The 24,056-nt window shown below is 39.8% G+C and overlaps 1 protein-coding gene across 4 annotated transcripts in view; it reads right to left on the bottom strand.

The window, feature by feature from the left end:
• The window catches only part of ARHGAP26 (Rho GTPase activating protein 26), a 518,996-nt gene that overhangs the window by 322,657 nt on the left and 172,283 nt on the right, over positions 1–24,056 (bottom strand). For all 4 annotated transcript variants that reach the window (XM_043983690.1, XM_043983687.1, XM_043983688.1 and 1 more), the window contains exons 6-10: positions 23,574–23,684; positions 14,494–14,598; positions 13,197–13,326; positions 7,452–7,552; positions 3,523–3,617 (exon numbers count right to left, since the gene is read on the bottom strand). In XM_043983690.1, coding sequence (XP_043839625.1) covers positions 3,523–3,617; positions 7,452–7,552; positions 13,197–13,326; positions 14,494–14,598; positions 23,574–23,684 — 542 coding nt within the window. The remainder of the gene's footprint in view (positions 1–3,522; positions 3,618–7,451; positions 7,553–13,196; positions 13,327–14,493; positions 14,599–23,573; positions 23,685–24,056) is intronic.

Genomic DNA, 24,056 nt, shown 5'->3' with positions numbered 1-24,056 from the left:
AGCCCAGCTCAGTGCCCCTTCTATCATGCCATGATGTAAAACTAAGAGAATTTCAATGGAAAGGCACTTGTCCTTGATTTTGTAATCCTTAGCATGAATACAAAATGATAATTCCAGAATGGACTACAGTCAAAAGTGGCCATCTTGCACTCAAATATCTTTCTAAAGCACTTTGTGGGTAGGAGTTTACCTTCTCTATCTCACACACACACACACACAGAGTTTTCTATTTCTGGCAGTGGAATTTTCCCCCAGAAATTCTATCACTCTTCTCCACAAGGATAGAGTAAAATTAACACAAATTTGAGTCCCTTTCCTAACCCCCACCCCCCTACTTAAGATACAAAAAGGAGGAATATAACAAAGATACACTAAGAATCCAGTAAATGACTGTAACTTGCTTTCTTCTCTAGATGGACCAACACTCTCCTGAGGCCTTGTAGCCTCAATGCCAAATTTGACAGCACTTATCAGATTGAACAGGACAATGTTAGTTACCAAAAAGAGTACTAGTTTTGGAGTCAAAAGAACTAGTTTTGAATACTGTGGCTTTGTTACTTCCTACCTAGGAGATCTTGGGCAACTCCCTTAAGCTCTCTGTCTGTCTGTACCTGTTTGTTCACTTCCAAAATGAACCAACAGGACCTCCTTTAAATCCCATGATCCTCAAGGGCAAAAGAGAACAGGATTTAAACTAGAGACTCTGAAGTCAACCAGAACAGATGTCCAAGGTCAGCACATGAACTCAGCCACAACAATTCACATTTCTATCACAGCACTGTGAAGATACACAAAATACTTTCCCAACAACCACCCTGTGGTGTAGCGATCATTTGGTGAAGCATGTAACCACTAGTGAAAGATCTTAATGTAACATAATACAGCTAGTACCTTACATGATCAATGTACTCTCGTGATCATCTTGGCTCTCTAAGGTGTTGTTTACAACAGTTATCCTTTCTTATTTTCTCCTTTTACTGCCCTTTCTTTATTCCAGCTTCCTAAGCTGCATAACTCTTCCTATCAAATCCTACAGATAAAAAGAGACTTGGTCAGAAATCTCTGAGAGTAAGTCCAGGGGTTATGGGCAAGTGGCTGGTGGAGACAAAAGCTGCTTTCATCTCCCTCTTGCTGAATTGCATCTTGGGGGGAAAAAACTAGATTCTTGCAAGATAAAAGGCCCCAGAGTTGCTAGTGACAACTGCAGATGGAATGTCTTTTGCTTCCTAGCCCCTTCCTAATATGTGAGGAAACTACAAAAATATACAGGGCAGGCAGAAGGGGATAGAGGGAAGAGAGAGAAAAACAGACAGATATAGGATATTTGGAGATATCTATCACAGAATTGCACACTTCCCTCTGGAATAATAGGAGGGGACACAGGGAGTCTCATTCTGAGCTACTATTGAAGAACCCTGCCATGACCTGCTAAGAGAGCTAAGAGAAAAAAAATAGATTTCCCGGACCCACTCCAGGATATTTATTCAATTCAACACATTTTCTCTTGGTCTATAATTGGGACATTCTAAGCTTTTATGGGTCTTGTAAGTGCTCGGGAAGGGAAGAAGGTGCTAGGAAGCATTGGCAAGGGTGGAAATGAGAGGCGCCACAGAGAGTTTTAATTGCCTAAAAAACAACTCCCCACAAGCCGTGGCAACTTTTGAAGAAGAAAACACAGTGAACACAGTGATTCTTCTCGGAAGAGCATCTCTGCATTGGCTTCCACCCCACCCAAGAGCCAGAGGGCAAAGCCGTACAGACAATCATAAGGAGAACTGATGGATCTGACCTACATCGAACATCTGGTCAAACTAACAAACCATCAACACTGGTCCAGCTAAGAAAGACCATGTGAGGAGGGTCTTTTAAAAAACAAAACAAAACCCAACAATCATTAACATAACATGAATGTCATGCTCAAAATAAACAAAGTTATCTGCAATTAAATATTAAAAAGAACCATCACTTAGGACCTGCTTCTAGACAAAAGGAAATCAAATGCTCTTGGGCTTTGGGGAGACTTTCTGGACCTATTCACCCCCACTCTCCACCAAACAAACAAACAACGCCCCCCCCCCCCGCCCGCAGCATTATTAGAAAGAAGCATTTACTTTTCTTCTTCATCTTTAATTGTAATACAGTTAAGGAATGTGCCAGACAGTCTTAAGTACAAGAGTTAGTTTGACATGCTGGGTAGAAAAAGCAGGCTGATAATTACATGACCTCAGAGGCAATGTGTCACACCAAAAAGCATGCAAAAGAAACGCATACCAAAATCTGCAAGCACACTCAGGAACACACTCCAATCTTCCTTCAGTTTCAAGGACTCTCTAGAACTGGGAAAGGTGGGCAAATATGTAAAGAAACCACCAGGCTACACAGGTTGCCTGGCAAAGGGGCAGGGCCTTTCAGAGCGGCAAGTAAACACAGGGATGGGGCGAAATAATACTTAATCTCTGGTAGGAGGATGATTACTATGAGAAACCCCTGGATAGTCAAGGATCTCCAGGGTGAAAAATCTAGAGTCAGCTGAAATAAACTTAACACATGGGATTTCTTGAAAGAATTAACAGTTGCCAAGGAAATCATCCTAAGGAATTGGAATGTTGTCAAGATTAGCTTAAGACTATGGAATGGTGTGGCTTATTAAAGTTTGAGGAACACACCAAGTTTCTGAGAATCCACAAGTGGTTTGGTCTTTTCACTTGGCTTTATCAGAGGCACGTGGCACACTAGTAAGATGTCTTTTACATACAGAATTTGTGACTGATTCAGACAACCTTGTTTCACACCCAAGAATTGTCCAATTCTCTCCCCATGTCTTCATTCTTATTTTAACAAGTCTAAAACCACAAAAATTTGGTCTAATCACGCCAAGAAAATCAGGTCACTTCTCTTTAAATATCTGTTTCAGGCATGTAGATGAGTAAAATGCATACCAGAGAATGGAACCTCAAAGCGGGGAGGGGAAATGTCTAGTGGTTAAGCCCTGATATATGAGGGGAAGTGAATGGTTTTATATAGACTGTTAAACTGTACATAGGCTTTTCCAAATTGGATTAGGATGGGGTGGGGGGAGAAAATAGTGGAAGGAAAAGGAAAGATGGGGAAGAGAAGGAAAAACGGGAAGAGGAAAAACAAGAAAGGAAAGATGACAGGGAGAGAGGGAAGGAAAGAAAAGGGATGGGGAAGAGGGAAGGGAAGGAAAACAGAAGGAGAAAAAAGGGAGAGGTAAAGAAGGGATGAGAGAGGCAAAAATGGTAAAGGGAAGGATGAAGGAGAAGAAAACAGAGGGAGGGAGGAAAAGGAAAGGAAAAGAGACAAAGGGGGGATGGAGGAAAGGGAAGAAGGAAGAAAAGGAATGAGAAGCAAAAGGAGGTTAAAGGGAATGAATGGAGAGAGGTAAAAGGAAAGAGGAAAGACGTGTGGAGAGGGAGAAAGACAATGCAGATCTGATTAAATGGAAACAAATGGAAACATTAAGCTAGACCTGAATCTCAGAAAGAGAAGACAACTACTCACCTATCTACGGCTTCCACATCAAAGCAAAACCTCTTCTCGATCGAGTCTGTTTTCCGTCGGGTGCATGATTTGAGAATGACTGATTCATCTTCTCCCTAGTGAGAAACATAAGGAAAAGGAACATGCAATGAGATGGAGATCTTGGCCTCCCATCTTCTCTAAAATAAACACTACACAGAAACCTGAGCAGTCTTTTTATCTTTATTTGCAAACACATTCATGCAAACATACTAAGTAAGATGCATGATAAAAAGATCCTCTGCGAAAGTCTAAATAAAATTCATGTCAAAAGTACCACCATAATTATGGGCTGTAATGACTGAGAATGGGATCTAAAAGATTAATTAGTCCAACCCCCTCATTTAACAAATTAACAGATACTAGAAAAGTTAAGTGACTTGACCAAGGGTATTAAGTGACAGAGGTAGGATTTGAACCCAGGTCCTTTGACTCCATATCCAACACTCTTTCCACTGTTAATGAAATGGCAGGGAGTAATTCTTCACTGGAAATTTAATTAGAAAATTAAGAAGATACTGGAAAGGCCACAGTACAGTGGAAAAGAGAGACGGGTTTCACATTGAAAGACCTTTTGAGGGTTTGAGTCTCAGCTCTTCCACTCAATGAGTTTAGGCAAGGCACCAAACCAATCTGGCTTCAGTTTCTTCATATGTAAAATGCAGAGGTTGGACAAGATGATTTCTGAGGTCCCTTCTAGCTCTAAATTTATGAAATTGTATGTTAGTTCTAGCAACCAGAAATTCTAAATCTCAATGCATTTTATAAATATTGATTTATTAATTTTTATCGTGTCCTTACATGTTAAAAAGAACAAGCTTTCATTTTCAGAAACTAAAAACCAAAGTCAAGAAGTCAATCAAACATTTATTATTAAGGACCTACTATGTGCCAGGCAGTGTGCTAAGCACTAGAAACAACCCCAGTCTCATGCTTTTATTTTATTCATTTCATTCAAGTCACTTTGACCACAAATAAAAAACATTATACATAATGCAGAAACATGCAATGCCCATGTGTTAAGGATCGGTTACTGCACCACAGAAGGGGCCCATACACATAGGAATAAATGGTGAAAATCAATTTTATAATGGATCAACAGAGAATCTATGTGTCATGAATAGCAGCAAAGAAAGGAAAAATTGGACAGACAGCTTTCAGGGACAGAGCAGGGTTGGGTGTCAAAACAGGAAAGAAAAAAACCACACATTTTGCCTAACTTGCTGATATAACATAAAAAGTCTTGATAAACTAAACTCAAGTTAAGGTAAAATTTTAAAACCTATTTCTTGATACCTTATGAAAGGAACATCACTCAAACAGAGAAGGGTCAGGAAAAAGGCAGCTCAAAAGACAGCTCCTATCTGCAAACCTTCTTTTCTCTTTATCTCTTTTGCTCCTTTTTTATGGGCTGATATTAATTCTCCGACTGAATTTATAAACATGGAATTAGTTAAAGATCAAACCCAGTCCTTTCCTCCCAAAGGTTTTTAATGAGTCCTTAGCAATTCTTCAAGTGACTCTGAAACTACCTCCCCCTCCCATCAAGAGTTTTCTGGGTTCTAAAGGAAAAGATTTAATAAGTGAGCTGAATGTCTGAGCAGGTTGCAGTTCAATGGACAAGAACAGTTCCCACTTTCCAGGCTCATTTGGTACATTCCTGTGAAATGGAAGAAAATAGGAGAACTAAAAATGGCATATAATGTGGGTGGATGAAGGGAGCTAAGGATGAATATACCAAATCAGGGGAGTGCTATAGAGATGATCTGTTCAACTACTGAGAACTAAAAAAGACTGGCAGAGTCAGAAGAAATTGACATTTTAAGAAATTCTTAACCAAGAAATGGGAGAAAATATCAATAAAAGAGACAGACATCTTCTTCTGCCATAAATGGAAGATAAAGTAGGGGAAGTACATACCAATAAACAGAAGGCTGGAGTAAGTACAGATGTAGAAAAAAGCAAGGATTCCAATGGTAATAGGTCATAAGTGGTTCCTCAACATATTCTTTTGTTAAACAGTTCTTCGTAAGAACCATTATGTAAAATATACACTGGTACTGGCTTTCCTCACTGCAGGGGAATTATAGATAGATAGGTAGGTAGATAGATAGATATTAGATGGCATTGCTACAGGAAAGATCCCAAGGAAAAATAAATCATCAAAGAGAACCGAACACAAAGCTAATGACCATTACTGGCTTAACTGCCCCATGGTACACTGCAATTGCTCCAGCTGGGCAAACTTCCTTCTCATACCCTTGTTTTGCACAATCTGCAAATGAAACCTTATATCCAACCTCAGATACATACTAGCTGAGTGACCCTGGGTAAGTCCCTTAATCTGTACCTGCCTCCATTCTCTTTCTCTCTCTCTCTCTCTCTCTCTCTCTCTCTCTCTCTCTCTCTCTCTCTCTCGTTTTTTTGGTGTTTTTTTTTTTGGGGGGGGGGGGGCGGGGGGGCAGGGCAATGAGGGTTAAGTGACTTGCCCAGGGTCACACACAACTAGTAAGTTTCAGGTGTCTGAGGCCAGATTTGAACGCAGGTCCTCCTGAATCCAGGGCCGGTGCTTTATCCACTGTGCCACCTAGCTGCCCCTTTGCCTCCATTTTCTCAACTGCAAAATGTGGATTCTAACAGCAGCTACCTCTCAGGGTTGTTGTGAAGAGCAAAGAAGATATGTGGCAAGTGCATCCCACAGTGGAAGGCACTTTATTAATCCTTCCTTCCTTCCTTCTTATAAACTCCTACCATTACCACTATTATCCTTCCTCATCTCATCAGCAGCCAGTCGAAGCTCCTTTCATTTGGTCTAGGTGCTTTCTGTACCATGTGGCAATTCCCTAATCCACTCCTTACAATCACAGAGTCCTAAGTCTCCCTTGGTTCCCCTCTCTCGACCTACCTAAATCTTCCTACATTCATGACCCCAAACCAAGTTTTGTCTTTTGCTTCTTTGCCACACCTTGATTAGAGAACATACCTTACCTTTGCGGTACCTGGCTCTATTCCTAAATAGCCCACAAAAGTTTTTTGTAGAATTGCTTAAGACAAACTCTGTTACTTTCATGTCTGCTAAATGAATTACCTGCTTAAATTCCACCAAAAAAAAAAAAGTTATCCACAGAATTTTATTACTATAGTCTACATTGAACATTGGTTCATTCCATCTATGGCGATAAGCTGAATATCAGTTATGTCTCACAACCCACCCCCAAACTATGGGTTTCAATGACATGAGATCAAATCTAAAGGAACCAACCCCACAAAAAGTCTGTTGTATCAACGGTGCATTAATGTGCCTGTTCTAACAGCTTGGAAAGACAAGAACTCTGATCAATGCAATATCCAAACATGATGAACCAAAGATGAAGAACAGCACCCACTTTTGTGAAAGAGAGGGGATGGATAAAATATTCAGAATAAGCCATAGCAACATAGAAACTTAATCCTCCTCCCCTTCTCCTCCTGGGGGATGAGATAGAGCTTATTAATTGAAGAAAAACAAAGTTGCTTCTCTGGAATTGAAAGGGAAAAAAATGTGGAAAAACAATTAAAGGGAGAACAATATGTTTATTCACCTGAAATCTTTTGTGATTAACCTCACAGAGACTTTCAAAAAAACACGTTCTACCAAGACATAGCAAAAAATAATGCTGTCCTTTATGCAAGAAGATGACTGGCTGACCCATCTTCCATAAGGTATGTGCTTTTAACTTGTTTGTCCAGGCACGGGAATGTTACTCTGCCTTCCAGTATCCTTTTGGCAAAGAGTACAGGATTGAAGTGGTCATGGAATAGAGTGAAGCTACGTAACCTACATAGTTCAAATCCATGGCCATGGCAGCCAACTAGCCAGCACCTCTAGCAAGCTAATGTGATTTAAAAACCAACAAACAAAAACTACTCACCCCTTTTCCTCCTGATTTCTGGTCGAAGGGCACCATGGTGATCCTTTTGGATTCCCGCTGGTATGTACAATAGTGCTTCACCCAAGAAGTGCCAAAGTGACCTATAACAGAAAACCTTCCTGTAAATCTTGTACAAACCTACTGAATGCTGAAAACCAAATGAACAATATCTGTGTTATATTTTTATTTCTTTTCTTAAGAATTTCCCCCCACATAATACATTTTAATCTGGTTCCTGTCACCCACTGGTGACCCCTCTGCTGTAAACCATTTACAGGAAAACATACATGTTCACACACACCCATATAACCCTCTGTCCCAGGGATTATAGAAGTTTCTCTGCCATGTAAATGAGACCAAATTAGGTAATTATTTCATCTCCAATGAATAGATAATATTCAGTGTGGGTACACCCTTAGGCAGACGGATGGAACAGCAGATAAGAATGCTGGGCCTAGAGTCAGAAAGACTCTAGTATAAATCCTGTCTCAGACACTCACTAGAAATGTGACCCGGGCCAAATAATTTCACTGGTGCCTGCCTTGGTTTCCCCATCTGCAAAATGGGAATAAAAGCACCTACCTCACAAGGTAGAAGTAAAGATGAAACAAGATAGTTGTAAAGCACTAGGCAAAACTTAAAGTATTATATAAATGCTGGCTGCTGGTATCATCATCATGATCACGGCCACCACCACCACTCCTCCTCCTCCTCCTCCTCTTCTTCCTACTTCCTCATACAATGGAAATCACAGTCCATCCATTCCTGCCCATACTGTATGACTCATGTCATATCCTCTCATAAAGCTAAAAACAGAAAAGACTTACTTCCTTAGGGATAAATTTAAGATTCTTCCCTCCAAGTCTTTAACTGGTTTTTAAGAGCTAAAAGAACTAAATTTTCCCTGGAGAATTCATTCATTCATTCATTCATCAGACAAACATTTATTAAGCTCCAATGATGTGTCAGATGCTGTGCTAGTGAACTGCAAAATTATTAAATTAAATCACTATTGGTTGCATGTTCCAGCATTGATGACTTCCCAAAGTTTTCATTCGCTGCCCAGAGAAAGAAAAGATCAGGTAGGGACTAAGACTATGCAGCCATCTTCCAGACGTTCCTCCTCTATGGCTCTATACCTCAGAGTGTACCTCCTCCACACCCTGTGTGCTGCTACTTTCTGCAGTGCTAACTTCAGTAGTCACATTAGAGATGCTCCCTGGATTCTGACCCCAGATTTCTACTTCACCTGGATTTCAAGAAATTGTAAAGAGATAAGAACAACAATCAAAAAGAATGCTGAGCTATGTGGGAGATTTAAAGTGCAAGTCATGCAGCTGAAGCAGCTACCTCTTCCTTCTGATCCTGATATGCTCATTTATGTCAAGATGCAGGAACCCTGGAGGGTCTCACAACTTCACATTGCTCAGGGTCCTTCCTTCTTCTGTTCATACTCCAAAGCAGTCCCCATAGTGGTACTTTTTAACCTCTGTAATTTGATCTTTAGAAATCACTGGAAACTTGGGCATTCTGAAAAGTCCCTAGGAAATCTCCCCTCTCCCTTTATCAGATGCCACATATTTTTTATTTCTCCTATATCCAATCCCTTCTCTCTACTCACAGAGCCACAACCTGAGCTCAGGCTTTTGTAACTTTGGGTTTAAATAATTACAGCAGCCCTCTAACTGGTCTCCCTACTCCAATCCATTCTCCACACAACTACCAAAGCAATTTCCTAAACTGCAAGTGATGTCACCACTGCCCTCACATTGAAGTCCCGTAACTTTCTATTAGCCTCCAGACACAAATATAAGCTTTTATGTTTGGTATTTAAATCTGCTATCACAACTTGGCCCTATCCATCTTTCCAGCTGAATTATACATTATTCACCTTCATATATACTCTATAGTCCAGTCAAACTCTCTTTCTTACTGGTCCTCACACTGGAATAAGACTCCAGCTTAAGTATGGCTTAAATTGGGTATCTGATATGAGCCTCAGAGTAACTGTCAAATAGGTTCTATAGGTATTATTTCCCATTTCAGAGAACAGAAAACTGAGGCACAGACTTACCCATGGCCATAAACCTAGGAAGTGTGAGAAGCAGAATTTGAACCAAGGTCTCACTTTATGTCTAGCAATCTATATAAATATTTGCATGATATTTCCTTTCAGTGTGTCTATGATCTCATCAGGGTAGGTATTCCCTCTCTTACTACAGAACATAATATACCATGGGCTTAGAGATGGAAGGGACATAAACCATTTCTGGTTTAACTCCTCCATTTTACAGATGACAGAACTAAAACCCAGTCAGGTGAAGTTATTCTGTCTTCCCAAAGCCACATAAATAGTCAGTGGAACCCTCTGACTGGAAATCCAGTGCTCCTTACACTGTATTTTGGCTTTCTTGGCTAATGCCTCTTTCTCAAGTATTAATTCCTATTCCTCCTTAAACATGAGCTATGACCTCACTCATTCTGGACTGTTGGCCATTCTCCAAAGTTTAAGAGAAAAACAAACACACTGGGTTCAATTCCTAAGCTCTATTATTTACTCTATGTATAGACTTGGCAAATCATTTACCCTCCCTTGGCCTTAATTTCCCTGTGTGTAAATGAGAGAGCTGGAGAATATGATCACTAAAGGCAGTTTTTGAAGACCTAACATTCCCTATCCCCTTAACAACCACTGAAATCCTACCCATTCTCAGCAGCTCAATGCTGCCTCCTCTGGGAAAACTGAAAATGATTCCTCAAGAATGGAAATGAAGTCTCCCAATTGAACTCTCATAGCACTTTTTGCATTCTTTGTTGGGAAGCCTGGGCTTGAATTCTGCCTCAAGTGTCCTTGGACAAACCAATTCATCCTTTTGAGACTCGATTTCCCCATCTTTAAAACATAGATAATAACATTCACCTAACTTCACTCTCAAGGCTAACTGGTAGTCAAAAAAGCACTTTATTAGGCAGCTCGGTGGGTCAGAGAATAAGGGTTGGGAAGACAAGAATTCAAATTTTACTTCAGACACTTACTAGCTATCTGGCTCTGGGGAGGTCAATTAACTTTTGTGTGCCTTAGTTTCAACATCTGTAAAATTGACATAGTAATTGCATCTACTGCCCGGGGTTGTTGTGAGGATGAGGTAATATTTGTAAATTGCTTTATAAACCTTAAGCCCTAATAATAAAAATCTCCAATAAAAGTGAATGAATGATCATCTCTCCTCCTAAGTTAATAGGCTTCTTGAGATGGGAACCATGCCATTTATCTCTGAATACACCTCAGCATCTAATCCATATATTGTCAGTAACTTACTAGGAACTAACCAAATATTGACCCTCAAGCTATAATCTTCTCTGTTCTCTTACTGATAAATTTAGGAGCTGTCAATACTCACTACCTCCAATTCCCTACCATCTACTTCTCAATCTCTTGAAATCTGTTGTCCAGCATCATTCCAATGAATTCCTCAAAAGTCACTGTATAAATTTCCTCATTTAAAATAGGAATAATATTCCTAAAATTCCTAATAAACTTCCTAAAATTGCTCAGTCTTGCAGCTTTTTATCAAACTTCGGCCTTCTTCAACTTTATAACATGGTTGATCACCCTCTTTTGGATACCTGTTTTGTTTTGTTTTGTTTTTGTTTGTTTGTGTGAGGCAATTGGGGTTAAGTGACTTGCCCAGGGTCACACAGCTAGTAAGTGTTAAGTGTCTGAGGCTGGATTTGAACTCAGGTCCTCCTGAATCCAGGGCCAGTGCTCTATCCACTGCACCACCTAGCTGCCCCCTACCTGTTTTTTTTATTGTCTTCTGTAATACTATTCTCTCCTATCACCCCTCAGCCTATCTAATGACCCCTAAAAAGGGGTATGTTTCAAGGCTCTTCCCTGGGCCTTCTTGTCTTTTGAAACTATCTTGGTGCATTGTTATCACCTGCCCAAAGATGTCTCCCACATCAGATTAGTCCCACATATTTAACTGCTTTCTGGATAGACATCCCATCAGCACTTTAAATACAACATAACCAAAACCACATTCATCACTTTTCCTCTGGAACCCACATATTTTCTAACCTTTCTCAGCTCTTTTGTGAGCACTGTCATCTTCTCCAGTCATCCTTAACTATTCCCTCTCTCACCCACATATCCAATCACTTGCCAAGTCCAGTCAATGCTAACTTTAGAATATCACTCAATTCTATTTCTTTTTCTCCATTTAAACAACCCTTACCCTAGGCTCTGCTCTGAACATAATCATCATTTTTCTAAACTATTTTCACTAGGCTTGGAGTTAGGAAGGCCTGAGGTCAAATCGAGTCTCAGATGCTTACTAGCTATATGACCCTGGGCAAGTCACTTAACCCTGTTTGCCTCAGTTTCCTCATCTGTAAAATTGGAGAAGGAAATAGCAACCACTCCAGTATCTTTACCAAGAAAATCCCAAATGAGGGTCACAAGAAGTCAGGACTGAAAACAACTGAACACCACCACCACCAAAAAAATAAGTGAATAGTAATTTGCAAAAAGGGAAAGGCATCCACAGTCAGGAACATTAAGAGCAGCAACGTCTTCTTGTCACTAGACTTTCCTCTCCAACTCATTCTTCAAGTTGCCAAGATAATCTTCCTAAAGTTCATATCAGACTACACTGTTCCCCTAATCAAGAAACTTCAGAAATTCCCTCCTGGCTCCAAGATAAAATACAAGCCCCTTAATCTAGCATTTAAGGGCCAATACAACAAAACTCTAACTTTCCAGTTTTATTTCACCAAATTCCCCTTCTGAAACAATTAGCTTTTCTCCTAATTAGATGGATCATCTCCTACCTCTCTGTATTCACACAGTCTATCCCAAGACTGGAATGTATCACCTCCTTTTAGAAGTCTCCTGTTTTCTTGAGACTCAGCTTAAGTGCCATTAACCATGCAGGACCTCTTCCCTTAACCCACCCAAGTGTTAAGTGCTCTCTTATAGCCATTCCTCTGATCTCTTCCTTTCCCCTTTGCTAAGTAGCCTGCATTATAGTGAACAAGTTGAATCCTCCCCTGCCCCAAGGAGAATCTAAGTTTCTTAAAGGCAGTGGTGATCTAGTTTTTACCTTATGTTTATTTTCAGTGCTTTAAAGAGTAGGTACATATGAAAGGAGAGTCAAAAAGACCTGCATTCAAATCCAGTTTCAAACATATTTACTAGCTCTGTGACCAAGGACAAATCATTTAACATCTGTTTAAATAGGAGGCAGCTAGATGGTTCAGTGAATAGAGTGCTGGGATCTGGAGTCAGGAAGATCAGAGTCCATATCTGGCTTCAGACACTTACTAGTTGTGTGACCTTGGGCAAGTCTTTTCACCTCTGTTTGCCTTAACCCAGTGGATTGAGGAAGGAAATGGAAAACCACTCCTTTTTTTGCTAAATTTGCTAAGAAAACTCCATGGATAGTACAATCCATGGGGTCACAAAGATTCAGACAGAACAACAACAAGAACAACAATTTCTTATTTAAGAACCAAACTGATAAATATTTGCTCTTCCTTCATATCACATTCCTGTCTGAGGGCACCAAAATAAACAAAAAGGACCCAGAAGTAAACCTAGTCTCAGGCCTTCTTTTCCTGCATGCTTTTGAGACTCTCGCTCAAAATTCCCCTTTGGCAGCAAAATCTCCTGGGCAGATTCCCATTCCCCTCCACCCACCCCCAGCCCCACACACTACCCTCCACAAAGTCAATATCACGTACGTTTCTCCTGGACATACAGATAACCCTCCATGGTATATGGGCTAATGGTCTTGTGCTCATGAGGATTCTCCTTCATTTTTTTCATCAGTGATTCCACTTCTGACCTGGTACCTTCAAAGCGATTTCTTGTCTATAATGAAAGCAATTTTATTCAAATGAGAAAAATTAAATCTTTGCTCCTATCTCCATTAATCTGTAAGTCAGAATAATAATTAAGAATGTTTAAATCTAAAATTAAACGGGTACTTTAAGATCTTTTCTCAAGACTTCTATGTTGTTGGGGTTTTTTTAAGAGGAAGGGGCATGCCTTCAAAGGTCCTAAGCTCTGGAAATTTCCACATCCCTTAAGACTTAGGAGAAAACAAAAATAAAATTTCGATGTCAATCTATACAATTGAGAGTGCTTTCCATGTATCTGCTTTCTTCCTTTTGGAGTTAAATTATTTTTCTCTTTACTGGTTTGCTTAGCAACGTGCCTGGCATACAATAAACACTTAATAAATGCATGATTGGTTGGTTGATTGATATGGGGTAACTAGAATAGAAAGATCACATGAACAAAAACAGAATCATGGTACAACCATGACATGGGCAGGGTATATCAGAGCTTCATTTATTTAAGGCAAATAACCTTAATGACAAACATCTCCTGGTCCTACTATTTAAGAATAATGAAACTCTAAACTAGACAACCCATGCCTAGGCACATAACCCAAGGAGGTCAGATGAAGAAAAGTCCCATCAATACAAAAAACAAAGTGGGAGGCCCATTGATTGGGGGGAGGATTGGGCAAAAAGTGGTGTGTGAATAAATTTCTATACTATATTGTACTATAAGAAATCACAGATATGATTAAATCAGAGAAATAAGGAAAACTTTTTATGAACTGTACAAACTGTTATTAAGTAGGCCAGGAGAATAATATATGTAAATAAAATCAACACAGAAAGGCAGCTGAAATCCAATTAATTACAATAATCAATCTCAATCCCAGAGAACAGAAACATACTCCTGTCTCTCAGTTGAGAGGTGTGAGACTACAGGTGAAGAAGACAGCTTGTATTGTCAAAAGTTGACTGGTTTTAGTTAAACGATTCACTGGCAGAAACAGGGCCCTCAGGACCAGACACATTCTTTTTATCTTTTTCATTTCTTTTTTCCTTTTTTTTTTTTTCTCGTTTTGTAATCTACCTCCTTAACTGCCTCACCTTCTCTAAATACAGCTGCTAGAAGGCAAAGACACCTTGCAAGGTGCCCCACCCCTCCCATCCCAAGGCCCTGATTCTGCCCACTCACATTCTGTATGCTGATGGTCAGCTGGGTCTTGAAGTCACTGAAATCCTTGGCGAGTTCATAACCATGATGATAGAATGTGAAGAGTCCCTGCAGGAAGGCCAGCAGCTGTAAAGGAGGTAAGGGGAAAGGGAGAAACAAGCAGGGTTAGGAAGAGTGAACAGCTCCATAGAGTTGTCTCAGTGGTAGCAGGAAATTCTAATAAGAAAATCACTGCCTTCTTAAATTAAATACCCAGACGATAATCAAATTACTGTGCAAAAGAGCCCTTTTAACTTCAAGGAAAGAAAACATCTCTAAATGTCAAGAGAGGGAATGTTTTCAAACAACCAGAACGCTTTCAAACCATCCTTCAGTTCAAAAAAGGCTAGCTGCCTATTCTTCTCTTAAAGTCTCCAGAAAAAACAAACAACCCCATAAGATTCTTTCATATCATACTATAATGTTCTATAACCCTTCAGGAGAAATGTTTTTTTCTTAATATTGAACTAAGTTCTCGCCCACCTCCTGCAAGGAAATAAATGTAAGTGAAGTTTTGTCCTGTCCTCCAGGAATGCACAAACAGCTAAGAGTTTTCTGGTTTTTAGTCTGTTTTTCTAGCACACACAATTTTTTAAGTATCTCTTCTTTGGAAAAGGGAATCTACTTGGGGAAGTAAGGGGAAAGAACTGACCATCTCACATAATCAGAGTGTAGGAAATGAAGAGTAGACACGGAGGAAGGGGTGGAGGACCCAGCCATTGCATAACCCTCACTTTGAACAAAACTAAAGGAGAGTTGAATTCTCGTAGTGTGGTGTCAGTATTTCCAGCTGCTTTCTCTGAGAAATATTTGTTATTCATTCTCCATTAATCTCTAATTAATGAGGGGAGGCTAAAATCAGAAAGAGATAAGTAATCAGCAAAGCCCATTCTAGCAAGAGAAGTTGGATCGTAAAGCAAGAAATGAAAAGGCAAGCTAGAAAAAGAACCTACGATCAGAGACTGAGGAGGAAGAGGAGAAGTGAGGCCACAGAGCAAAAGCTGGTCCCTCCCTTTCATTAGAGAGAACTGGGATCAAGCCCACCCCTTCTTTCACCACCTTCTCTTTAGTAAGGGGGAGGAGAGCAGAAGCAAAGATGGGAAAAAGAGGATAGGATATAAGGCAAATAAAGAATTAAAAACCATAAACATGAATGTGAATGGGATGAGCAAAATATCCCTTCACAGATCTGGAAACTGAATTCCCAACAGCCTTGATTTCTCCAGGCTAAACAATGTTCTGGCAGATTTTCCAAACTTCAACATTAAGGACTCTAGATTTTGCTTCAGAGTTGCATGCCAAAAGGGAATATCATATTATAATAAAAACCCAAACAAGATTAAGAGGAAAGGTCACATCAGGGATATTTCTCACATGATCATTCAGATATGAGTATGATTTTTAAATTGTTTTAAAGTATATTGCATCAATAAATTACATTTCACTTGTGGCCCACTAATACCTCCTGATCTCTCTCAGTGGAGTAGAGCTGTCTCACTGTCTATTATTGCAGTTACTTTCCCTTCCTTAAAACACTCGATTACTTTGCAGCCCAGAATTATAGAAAGTCATCTTGAGGGCAATCACCTACCTAGACGTTTTACAAATGAGAAAAATGAGACCCTGAGAAATCAAGTGACTTACTCAGGATGACACAGCTAGAAAATGACAGGCACACTTTTTTCTTAATGGGTTTTACCCTTTGTGCATCCACCTAATTCTCTGACTATAAATGGCAACCCTAGAAACTGACTCATCATTCTTGATCCATTAAGTCAACGTTCAAGGTCTCTGAAAACCTCAGTGCTTAGAATAGTCCGTGGGATAAGGCATGTGCTTAATAAATTGTGCTTGGTAATTGATGTAAATGCATCATATGAATGAATCATATGCTGCTGGTGGTGCTGAGGGACTTGGGACTCATCTTACAGAAAACAAATTCTTTCAAGAAATCTAGGCATCTTGTTTAGTTTAGAAAGCGAGATGAATCACCTCATACCATCCCCCAAGAGATCTTCCTTAATCTCTATTTTCAGTTTAGAAAGAAAAGACAATGTCTAGAAACTAGAGGCCAGTAAGCTTGACCCACAAATTCACTACCTTCCATGTTCATGAACTCTGAAATTCCCTTATCTGATGTCATTCCACTTCCCCCTTGCCTTACAACCTCAAATGTTGTTTTCTCATCTTCATCATGACCTCCAATCTCTCCACTCCTCAATTCTTTCCCAAGCCATCAACCCTTCACTGGTTGTACACTCCTTCCTTACCCATCTTGACCCCTTGGTGAATCATTCCAACTCCATACACTATCTTAAACTGGAGTCACTTGGCATGTTATTTTACCACCAATCTTGCACTGCAAAGATTCCTCCCATCGCCGATTACATTTGGTCCTACTTATAAGTTGCTGAATGAAGGTAGAGAAAATCATGGAAGCAAGCTGACTGGATCCACTATAAATTTATGCAACATAATCTCAAATAGGCCCTCACTATTATAATACAATCTTTTTAAACCTCCCTAATTAACTCACTATGCCACTCACTGAAATGGCTCTTCCAAATCTTTTTATCCCAGATGCCTTCTGCCACTATCTTCTCCTTCATCTCATATAATGAGGTTGTCCTTCTATTTTCCAAGGAAAACCCCTGTACTTGCATAAGTGACTTCATTCCTTTCTTCTCCAGCAGATAATTCCCACTCCTACTAGTCTTTAATCACTTGTCTACAGACTGGGGCTCATGGCCATAAAGGTGACTATGTTTCACCCATTCTCAAAAAAAGCCACTTGATCCATCAATCCATCCCATAGTTCTCCTCCCCCTTTGTTACTAATTCCCATCAATGATCCACAATTAATTTATGCAAATGTGCTAGCATAAAATGAATTTTGTTTATGTAAAAAATTTATATTTTAAATAACCAAATGTATTATATATTATCATCATCAATCATTCAAGTGATTACTCCAAAATGAATAACAAACAAACCTCAATTTACTTTTATAAAATAAGCATCAAGTCCTATTTCCAAAAGATGTGTTATATCCCAGGCATGTTCCATATGAACTCTGAATCCATTAGCCCCCCAAAATGCACCAATCTGTTGATATGACAAGGCCCACATCCCTAGAGAGTCTTCTGGAAGCTAAAGCCTAGCCCCTCTCTACTCTCTCTATTTCTAATGATGCCTGAAAGTAAAGGGAAGTGAAAAGAACAGAAACAGAAGGAGAGATAAACCCTAAGGTTGTTAATCTACTCCATCATTTCCCTCATCCTAAATTCATTAAATGATGCTATATAAGTACAGAAGCCCAGAAAGAGTCACAGAAAATTCAGCTGGAAACACAGGTCAGTGATAACAGCTCCTGGGAGGGGAGAGTGTCTACACTTAAATTCCTCTTCGTTTGGCAGGTGACCAAAAGCAGCCCACTTATAGTACACAGTCTAAACAGTATGTTTTCTTCCTTGCCCCTGCCTCCTGGACTAAAAAAAGCTGCTCTCACCCTTTCCCAATGTCCTAATTAAGAAGTTAGCAGTAGCAACACTAAAGAACAACTCTAATTAACAGACTCCTCCAGTCTATTGGGAAGACAAGGATGACCACAGAAAACTGTCTCTAGCTCTTAGATGACATGGACATTTAATTGCCTGTCGTTCTGTGCTGGAAAATCATTTGCATGCTTTTTCTGTCTATCTAAACTCCTCCAATGCCTAAGCCAGCACCCTACATTTCTTCTCCCTTTCACAAACTTCTAGAGAAAGCTGTCTGCAGTGATTGAGTACCTATTACATTGCTGGAATTGTACTAAGTGCTAAATAAAAAGACCAACAACAAAATAAACATGAATGTAGATGTGGGGGGCAGGGGGAGAGGGAGACAGCGAGAGGGAGAGAGACAGACAGACAGAGACAGAGACAGAGAGAGTCAGTGAGAGAAGGGGAGAGAGATGGAGGGAGGGAGGGAGGGAGAGAGAGAGAGAGAGAGAGAGAGAGAGAGAGAGAGAGAGAGAGAGAGAGAGAGAGAGAGAGGGAGAAAATGAGAATGAATACAAATTAATTAGAGATGATAGAGCATGAGGAAATCAGTAAAGGCCTCATAAAGAAGGTGGGAATTGGGGGCAGCTAGGTGGCGCAGTGGATAAAGCACTGGCCCTGGATTCAGGAGGACCTGAGTTCAAATCTGACCTCAGACACTTGACACTTACTAGCTGTGTGACCCTGGGCAAGTCACTTAACCCTCATTGCCCGAAAGAAAGAAAGAAAGAAAGAAAGAAAGAAAGAAAGAAAGAAAGAAAGAAAGAAAGAAAGAAAGAAAGAAAGAAAGAAAGAAAGAAAGAAAGAAAGAAGAAGGAAGGAAAGAAAGAAAGAAAGAAAGAAAGAAAGAAAGAAAGAAAGAAAGAAAGAAAGAAAGAAAGAAAGAAAGAAAGAAAGAAAGAAAGAAAGAAAGAAAGAAAGAAAGAAAGAAAGAAAGAAGGAATTGTACTAAGCCTTGAAGGAAGTTAGAGAATCTACAAGGCAAAGAACATAAAGGAGTATATACTCCAGGCATGGTAATCACACACAGCCTGAGCAAAGTCATAAAGACAGGAGATGTGGGTAGATGAATGGATTGATGGATGCAATAAGCATTTATTAAGCTCCGACTGTGTGCCAGACACTATGCTAAGTGCTGTAGAAATATCTCATTTGAGCCTCACAACAACCTTGGGAGGTAGGCCACCATTTTACATTTGAGAAAACCAAGGCAGACAGAGGTTAAGTGACTTACTCCAAGTTATACTTAGTGTCTGGGGACACATTTGAATGCATCTGACTCCAGGTCCAGCACTTCATCAATTGTGTTACCTAATTGCCTCAATATTTAGATATAATGAGATATAATGCTGTGTTTGGGAAACAGTAAGAAATCAGTTCGACTGGGATATAGACTGTAGAAAAGAAAATCATGTGCTCCACAGGAGCTCTGGAAATGTTACAATTATCCTGGAAAGAGGCAAGGAAGGCGTGAAGCAGGATGGATCATCATGTGAGTGAAGAGAAGAGGATGAATGAAAGAGACCCTGTGGAGACAGAAATGACAAGATTTGGGAAATGATTCAGCCCTCTGCAATCTGGCTTTGAACATCAACACAGTCACTAGAAAAGGACTATCTTTTGCCTTTCTTTACTTCCCCAATGCTTAGCACCTGTCTGGCACATAGTAGGTAATAAAGGACTGCTGTCTGAGTGCCTCATCATCTCTCCAAAGTAGCTACCAATAATCTATCTATTGTCATATTGGATGGCCTTTTCTCAATCTTCATTCTCCTGCATCTCTCTGCAGCATGGCGCTGCTGAGTTTCTCTCACTTGGAAAGTCTATCCACTGAGTCTCCTTCTCAGTAACTTCCCCTGATTTATCATCCAGACCCCAATGTGGGTGTCTCTGAAGACTAGGTCCTGATGGATGGTCTGTACTCTGGTGACTTCATCAATCCCAGGAGGGTTTAAAAATCATTTTTATATAAATCAGTCCCTTACCAACCCTGGTCTGAGCTCTAGGAAAACATGTCCAACTGCCAATTAGACGTTTGATCTGGCTATCCGGTCACCCTCTCAAATTTGACATCTATACATCAGACCTTATCTTTTGCCCCCAAACCTACCTCCCTTCAGAACTTCCTTAATTCTACCAAGGATACTATGATTCTCTCCAGTCACCCACATTCACATCCCTGGTGTTCTTAATTTCCACTCTCACCCCACATATCCAATCAATCAGTTGCCAAATCTTGTCTTTTCTATGATATCTCTCATATCTATCAACACTTCTTACCTGGAGTTTTGCAAAAGCTTTCTATTTGGTGCCTCCCCACTCCAAACAATCCTCCACAAAGCTGCTAAAGTCAGTCAAAAAGCATTTATTAGGTTCTTGCGAACTGGTGAGTTTATTAAAGCACAGGTCTGATCACGTCACTTACCTCCCTACAAAACAAACTCCAATAGCTTATGAACTCTGGGATCAAATATTTGCCATTTAAATCCCTTCAAAATCTGGCTCCAGCCCACCTTTCTGACCTTGTTCCTTATTACTCCCCTTCCTATTCTCTGCAGTCCAGTTTGTCCAGTCACTTTGCCATTCTTCATAGATAATATTCTATCTCTTCACACTAGCTCTCTCCCATGCTCAGAATATATTCCTTCCTCTCCCCTGTCATCTTTCAAAACTCTGCTCAAACACAACCTTCTGCTTGAAACCGCTCTTGTTTCTCCAAGTCCTAGTGCTTGAATATTTTCTTACATACTTACATCTGTGAGATCTAAGCACAAACATAACCAAAAATATTTACTAGCTGCATGATAATAGACAAGTTACTTCACTTTTATCAGCCTCAGTTTTCCTCATTTGGAAAATAGGGATAATAATAGCAGTCCCTATCTCACAGGGTTGTTGTAAAGGATTAAATGAGTCAGGCTACTGATCAGGTTCCCTAAGTCTTTCAAAGATAAGTCTTTACACTGTTATGGTTACGGTTTTCCTGGTACTACTCACTTCACTTGCATTAGTTCTTGCATTAGACTTCCCAGGATTCTCTGAAACCATTTCTATTCACGATTTCTTACAACACAAATAGTATTCCATCTCATTTGTATAGCATAATTAGCTCATTCATTACCCCATCGATGAACACCTCCTTAGTCTCCATTTCTTTGCCATCACAAAAAGAGCTGCTATAAATATTTTTGGACATAGAGGCCCTTTGTTCCCCTCTTTCTTTGATCTCTGAGGGCATAGAGCTAATATTTATATCACTGGATCACAATTTAATGACTTTGAGGGCATAATTTCACATTTCTTTCTAGAATGGCCAGACCATTTCACAGCTCTTTTAACGGTGCCTATTTTCCCAAACAACGGTTGTCATTTTTATTTCTTGTCAACTCTGCCAATCTGATGAATATAAGGTTTTCTTTATAGTCAACAAATAAGCATCTTTCACTTAAAGGTTAATTATATGTCTACATTGGTATATTGTTTACAAGAACCAGCATGTCCCCTTCTTATACCATTATCATGGATGCCTTTAAGTGGGTGAGTAGATAACTATCACACAATTTTCTAGGAAATATCAAAGTACATATATGAGTCAGTAGTAGTTATGAATATTCTCTGGGTTGCCTTTTTTCTTGGTAGTAAAAATGAGTTCCATTTTCCCCCCAAGCATTTGGATATTTTTTCCTCTTTTCAGTATTAATTCCCTAATCCCCTTAAAATCACGTAATCTCTCACATGGACCTCCCCTATGTATAATTGTTCTCATCTCCTCTTCCTGTCCTTGTTGTCTTTTACGACCATTTCTACTTCCTTGGTTGTGATTTTGGAATCCGCATGTGCTAGCTCCTTTATAATTGATGAAGAAAAGAGCTTGTCCTTGAATTGCTTAAATATCTTCTGATCTTTCCTGTTTTTTTTGTCTGTTCGTCACCTTCCTTTCCATTTTCACCCTTGGATTCCCTGATTGGGATCTGGATGATCAGGATTAGCTAGGTCTCTCACCAAGCTTCCTGTGAATTTGTTTTTCTCTCCACCACTTCTCACTATTTTACGAGGCAAAACTGCTTCTAATCCGCCACCATCCTCCTCTATGAAACGTTACTGAAGAGTTTATATTCTAAACCAGTGTTGCCTTTGGCTGCCATATCCCTGCACTTGGCAAGGAGACCAAGTGTTTGCTGGCTAAAGCTTCTCTCTGAAACAAAGAACCATCTTTATAACATCAATATTCTTCCTGTGATGCCATATGACTGCAAGTGAAAGGATACTACAGTCTCCAAAGAATTAGAGCTCTAGGTCACCCAGAGGACAATAGAGAGAAGCATATATGAACAGGCTACAAAACATATGAAGAATTATGCAAAAGGAGCAATGTGAAGCATATTATCAGAAAGAAGTAGTTCTAGAAAAGGAGGTGGAGAGAGGCTATAACAGATGGTGAGCCAGTGGACTCCATCAGTATCCATGTAACGTCTGGAGGACGGCTTCTTAGACACTGGGTAGATGCCTTGTGGAAAGGATCTAAGTAAGAACTGTACTTGACAAAAGAAGGATGGGTTGTAATTTATACCATCAGGTATCTATATTGATGTGACCAAATGATCATCAAATTATAAAAATAATTAGTCATCATGCTCCACAGTTCTACCTAACATAGGAAATAATTGTGAATATGAATTCCAAATTGGCACAACATAGTGAAAAAAGTCAGAAAATGTGGATGCCATGTGAACAAAGATGCCAGACTATGGTCTGTTCCAGAAATCCCATACAATCTGTAGTGAGAAGAAGGTACTGTGATGAAACATGATAGCTTTAGGCCATAGTGAGTCAAGCCTCAAGGCAAAATTGGAATAGAATTTAGGAATAAGGCCACATTACATGGAGCCACATCCAAATGAAATCACAAACACTTAAAAGTTGTACAGGTTGTTTTCCCCCCACACTACAAGGCTTGTTCAAGCATACAACCATTATAATATCCCTACTAAAAGCAAAATTCCATTGTAACCCAGTTCAGATGCTGCCAGAACACATGTGTTGCCAGAAGTCACATTCCTCAGTTGAAGGATGATGTAAACTAGACTTTCTTATTCTCATGAATTGCCATGTGAGATAAGTGCTTTCAGAAGCCATTCTAGGAAAGAGAAGGGAAACTTCTATCTCTCACCCTTTTCTTCCTCCTACTTCTTCTATCTTTTGGTGGTAGCGTAGTCTTTTGTTGAGTGAGCTGGAAGCACATGTTGGTTTTTTACAAAAGAAAAAGCACGTTCAAGGTCGGGCACCTTCCCTTAGCAATAGCATTTATCTTATGGCTAAGACCAGCACAGTCTGTTGTACAATCTCAATCCAAGGGTCACCAACAGTCTGAATTAATTTAATTATCTACTATGGAATCTGTATTTACTGTTACCATAGATAGGTTGGGAATACTGTGCTAGTCAACTTTTTCCCCAAAAAATGTAAGTAAAGACATTTCCAAACTACTCGGCATATACCATTAAATATTCAGCATTTACTTACAGGCTCCACAAACTCAAACATCTTCCTTTCTTGGACTTCCTGAACCTTGAAGACATACTCCAGGGAGACTTCATAAAAGTGCTGCCGGACCAGGTCCACCTGGTTGTCTGCCTACAAAGAAGAGAGGATACAAGGGATAATCAAAAATCACTATCCAATCCCATTCACCAGTGACAAAAGAATACAGCATCATCACAGGCCTGACACTCAAATAAAGAGATAATATTAAAAGGAGAAGAGACAATCTACTGCTCACCCTTGCAAAGAAATCCCACGAGCTTCACTTGGTAAGTATCTGGGCTGCTCGCGCTCTCTCTCTCTCTCTCTCTCTCTCTCTCTCTCTCTCACACACACACACACACACACACACACACACACAGCCTCAGTCTTAGATTTTAGGGACGTAGGACATTCATCTGAGTACTTCAGTAATACAGTTATCCCTTCCACATCATGACTTCCAGATCATGGGGGCACTGTGTT

Source organism: Dromiciops gliroides, chromosome 2 (genome assembly GCF_019393635.1).
Source record: "Dromiciops gliroides isolate mDroGli1 chromosome 2, mDroGli1.pri, whole genome shotgun sequence".
Taxonomy (NCBI): Eukaryota; Metazoa; Chordata; class Mammalia; order Microbiotheria; family Microbiotheriidae; genus Dromiciops; species Dromiciops gliroides.
The sequence above is the reverse complement of the archived record's forward strand: the minus strand, read 5'-3'. Positions and strand labels throughout refer to the sequence as shown.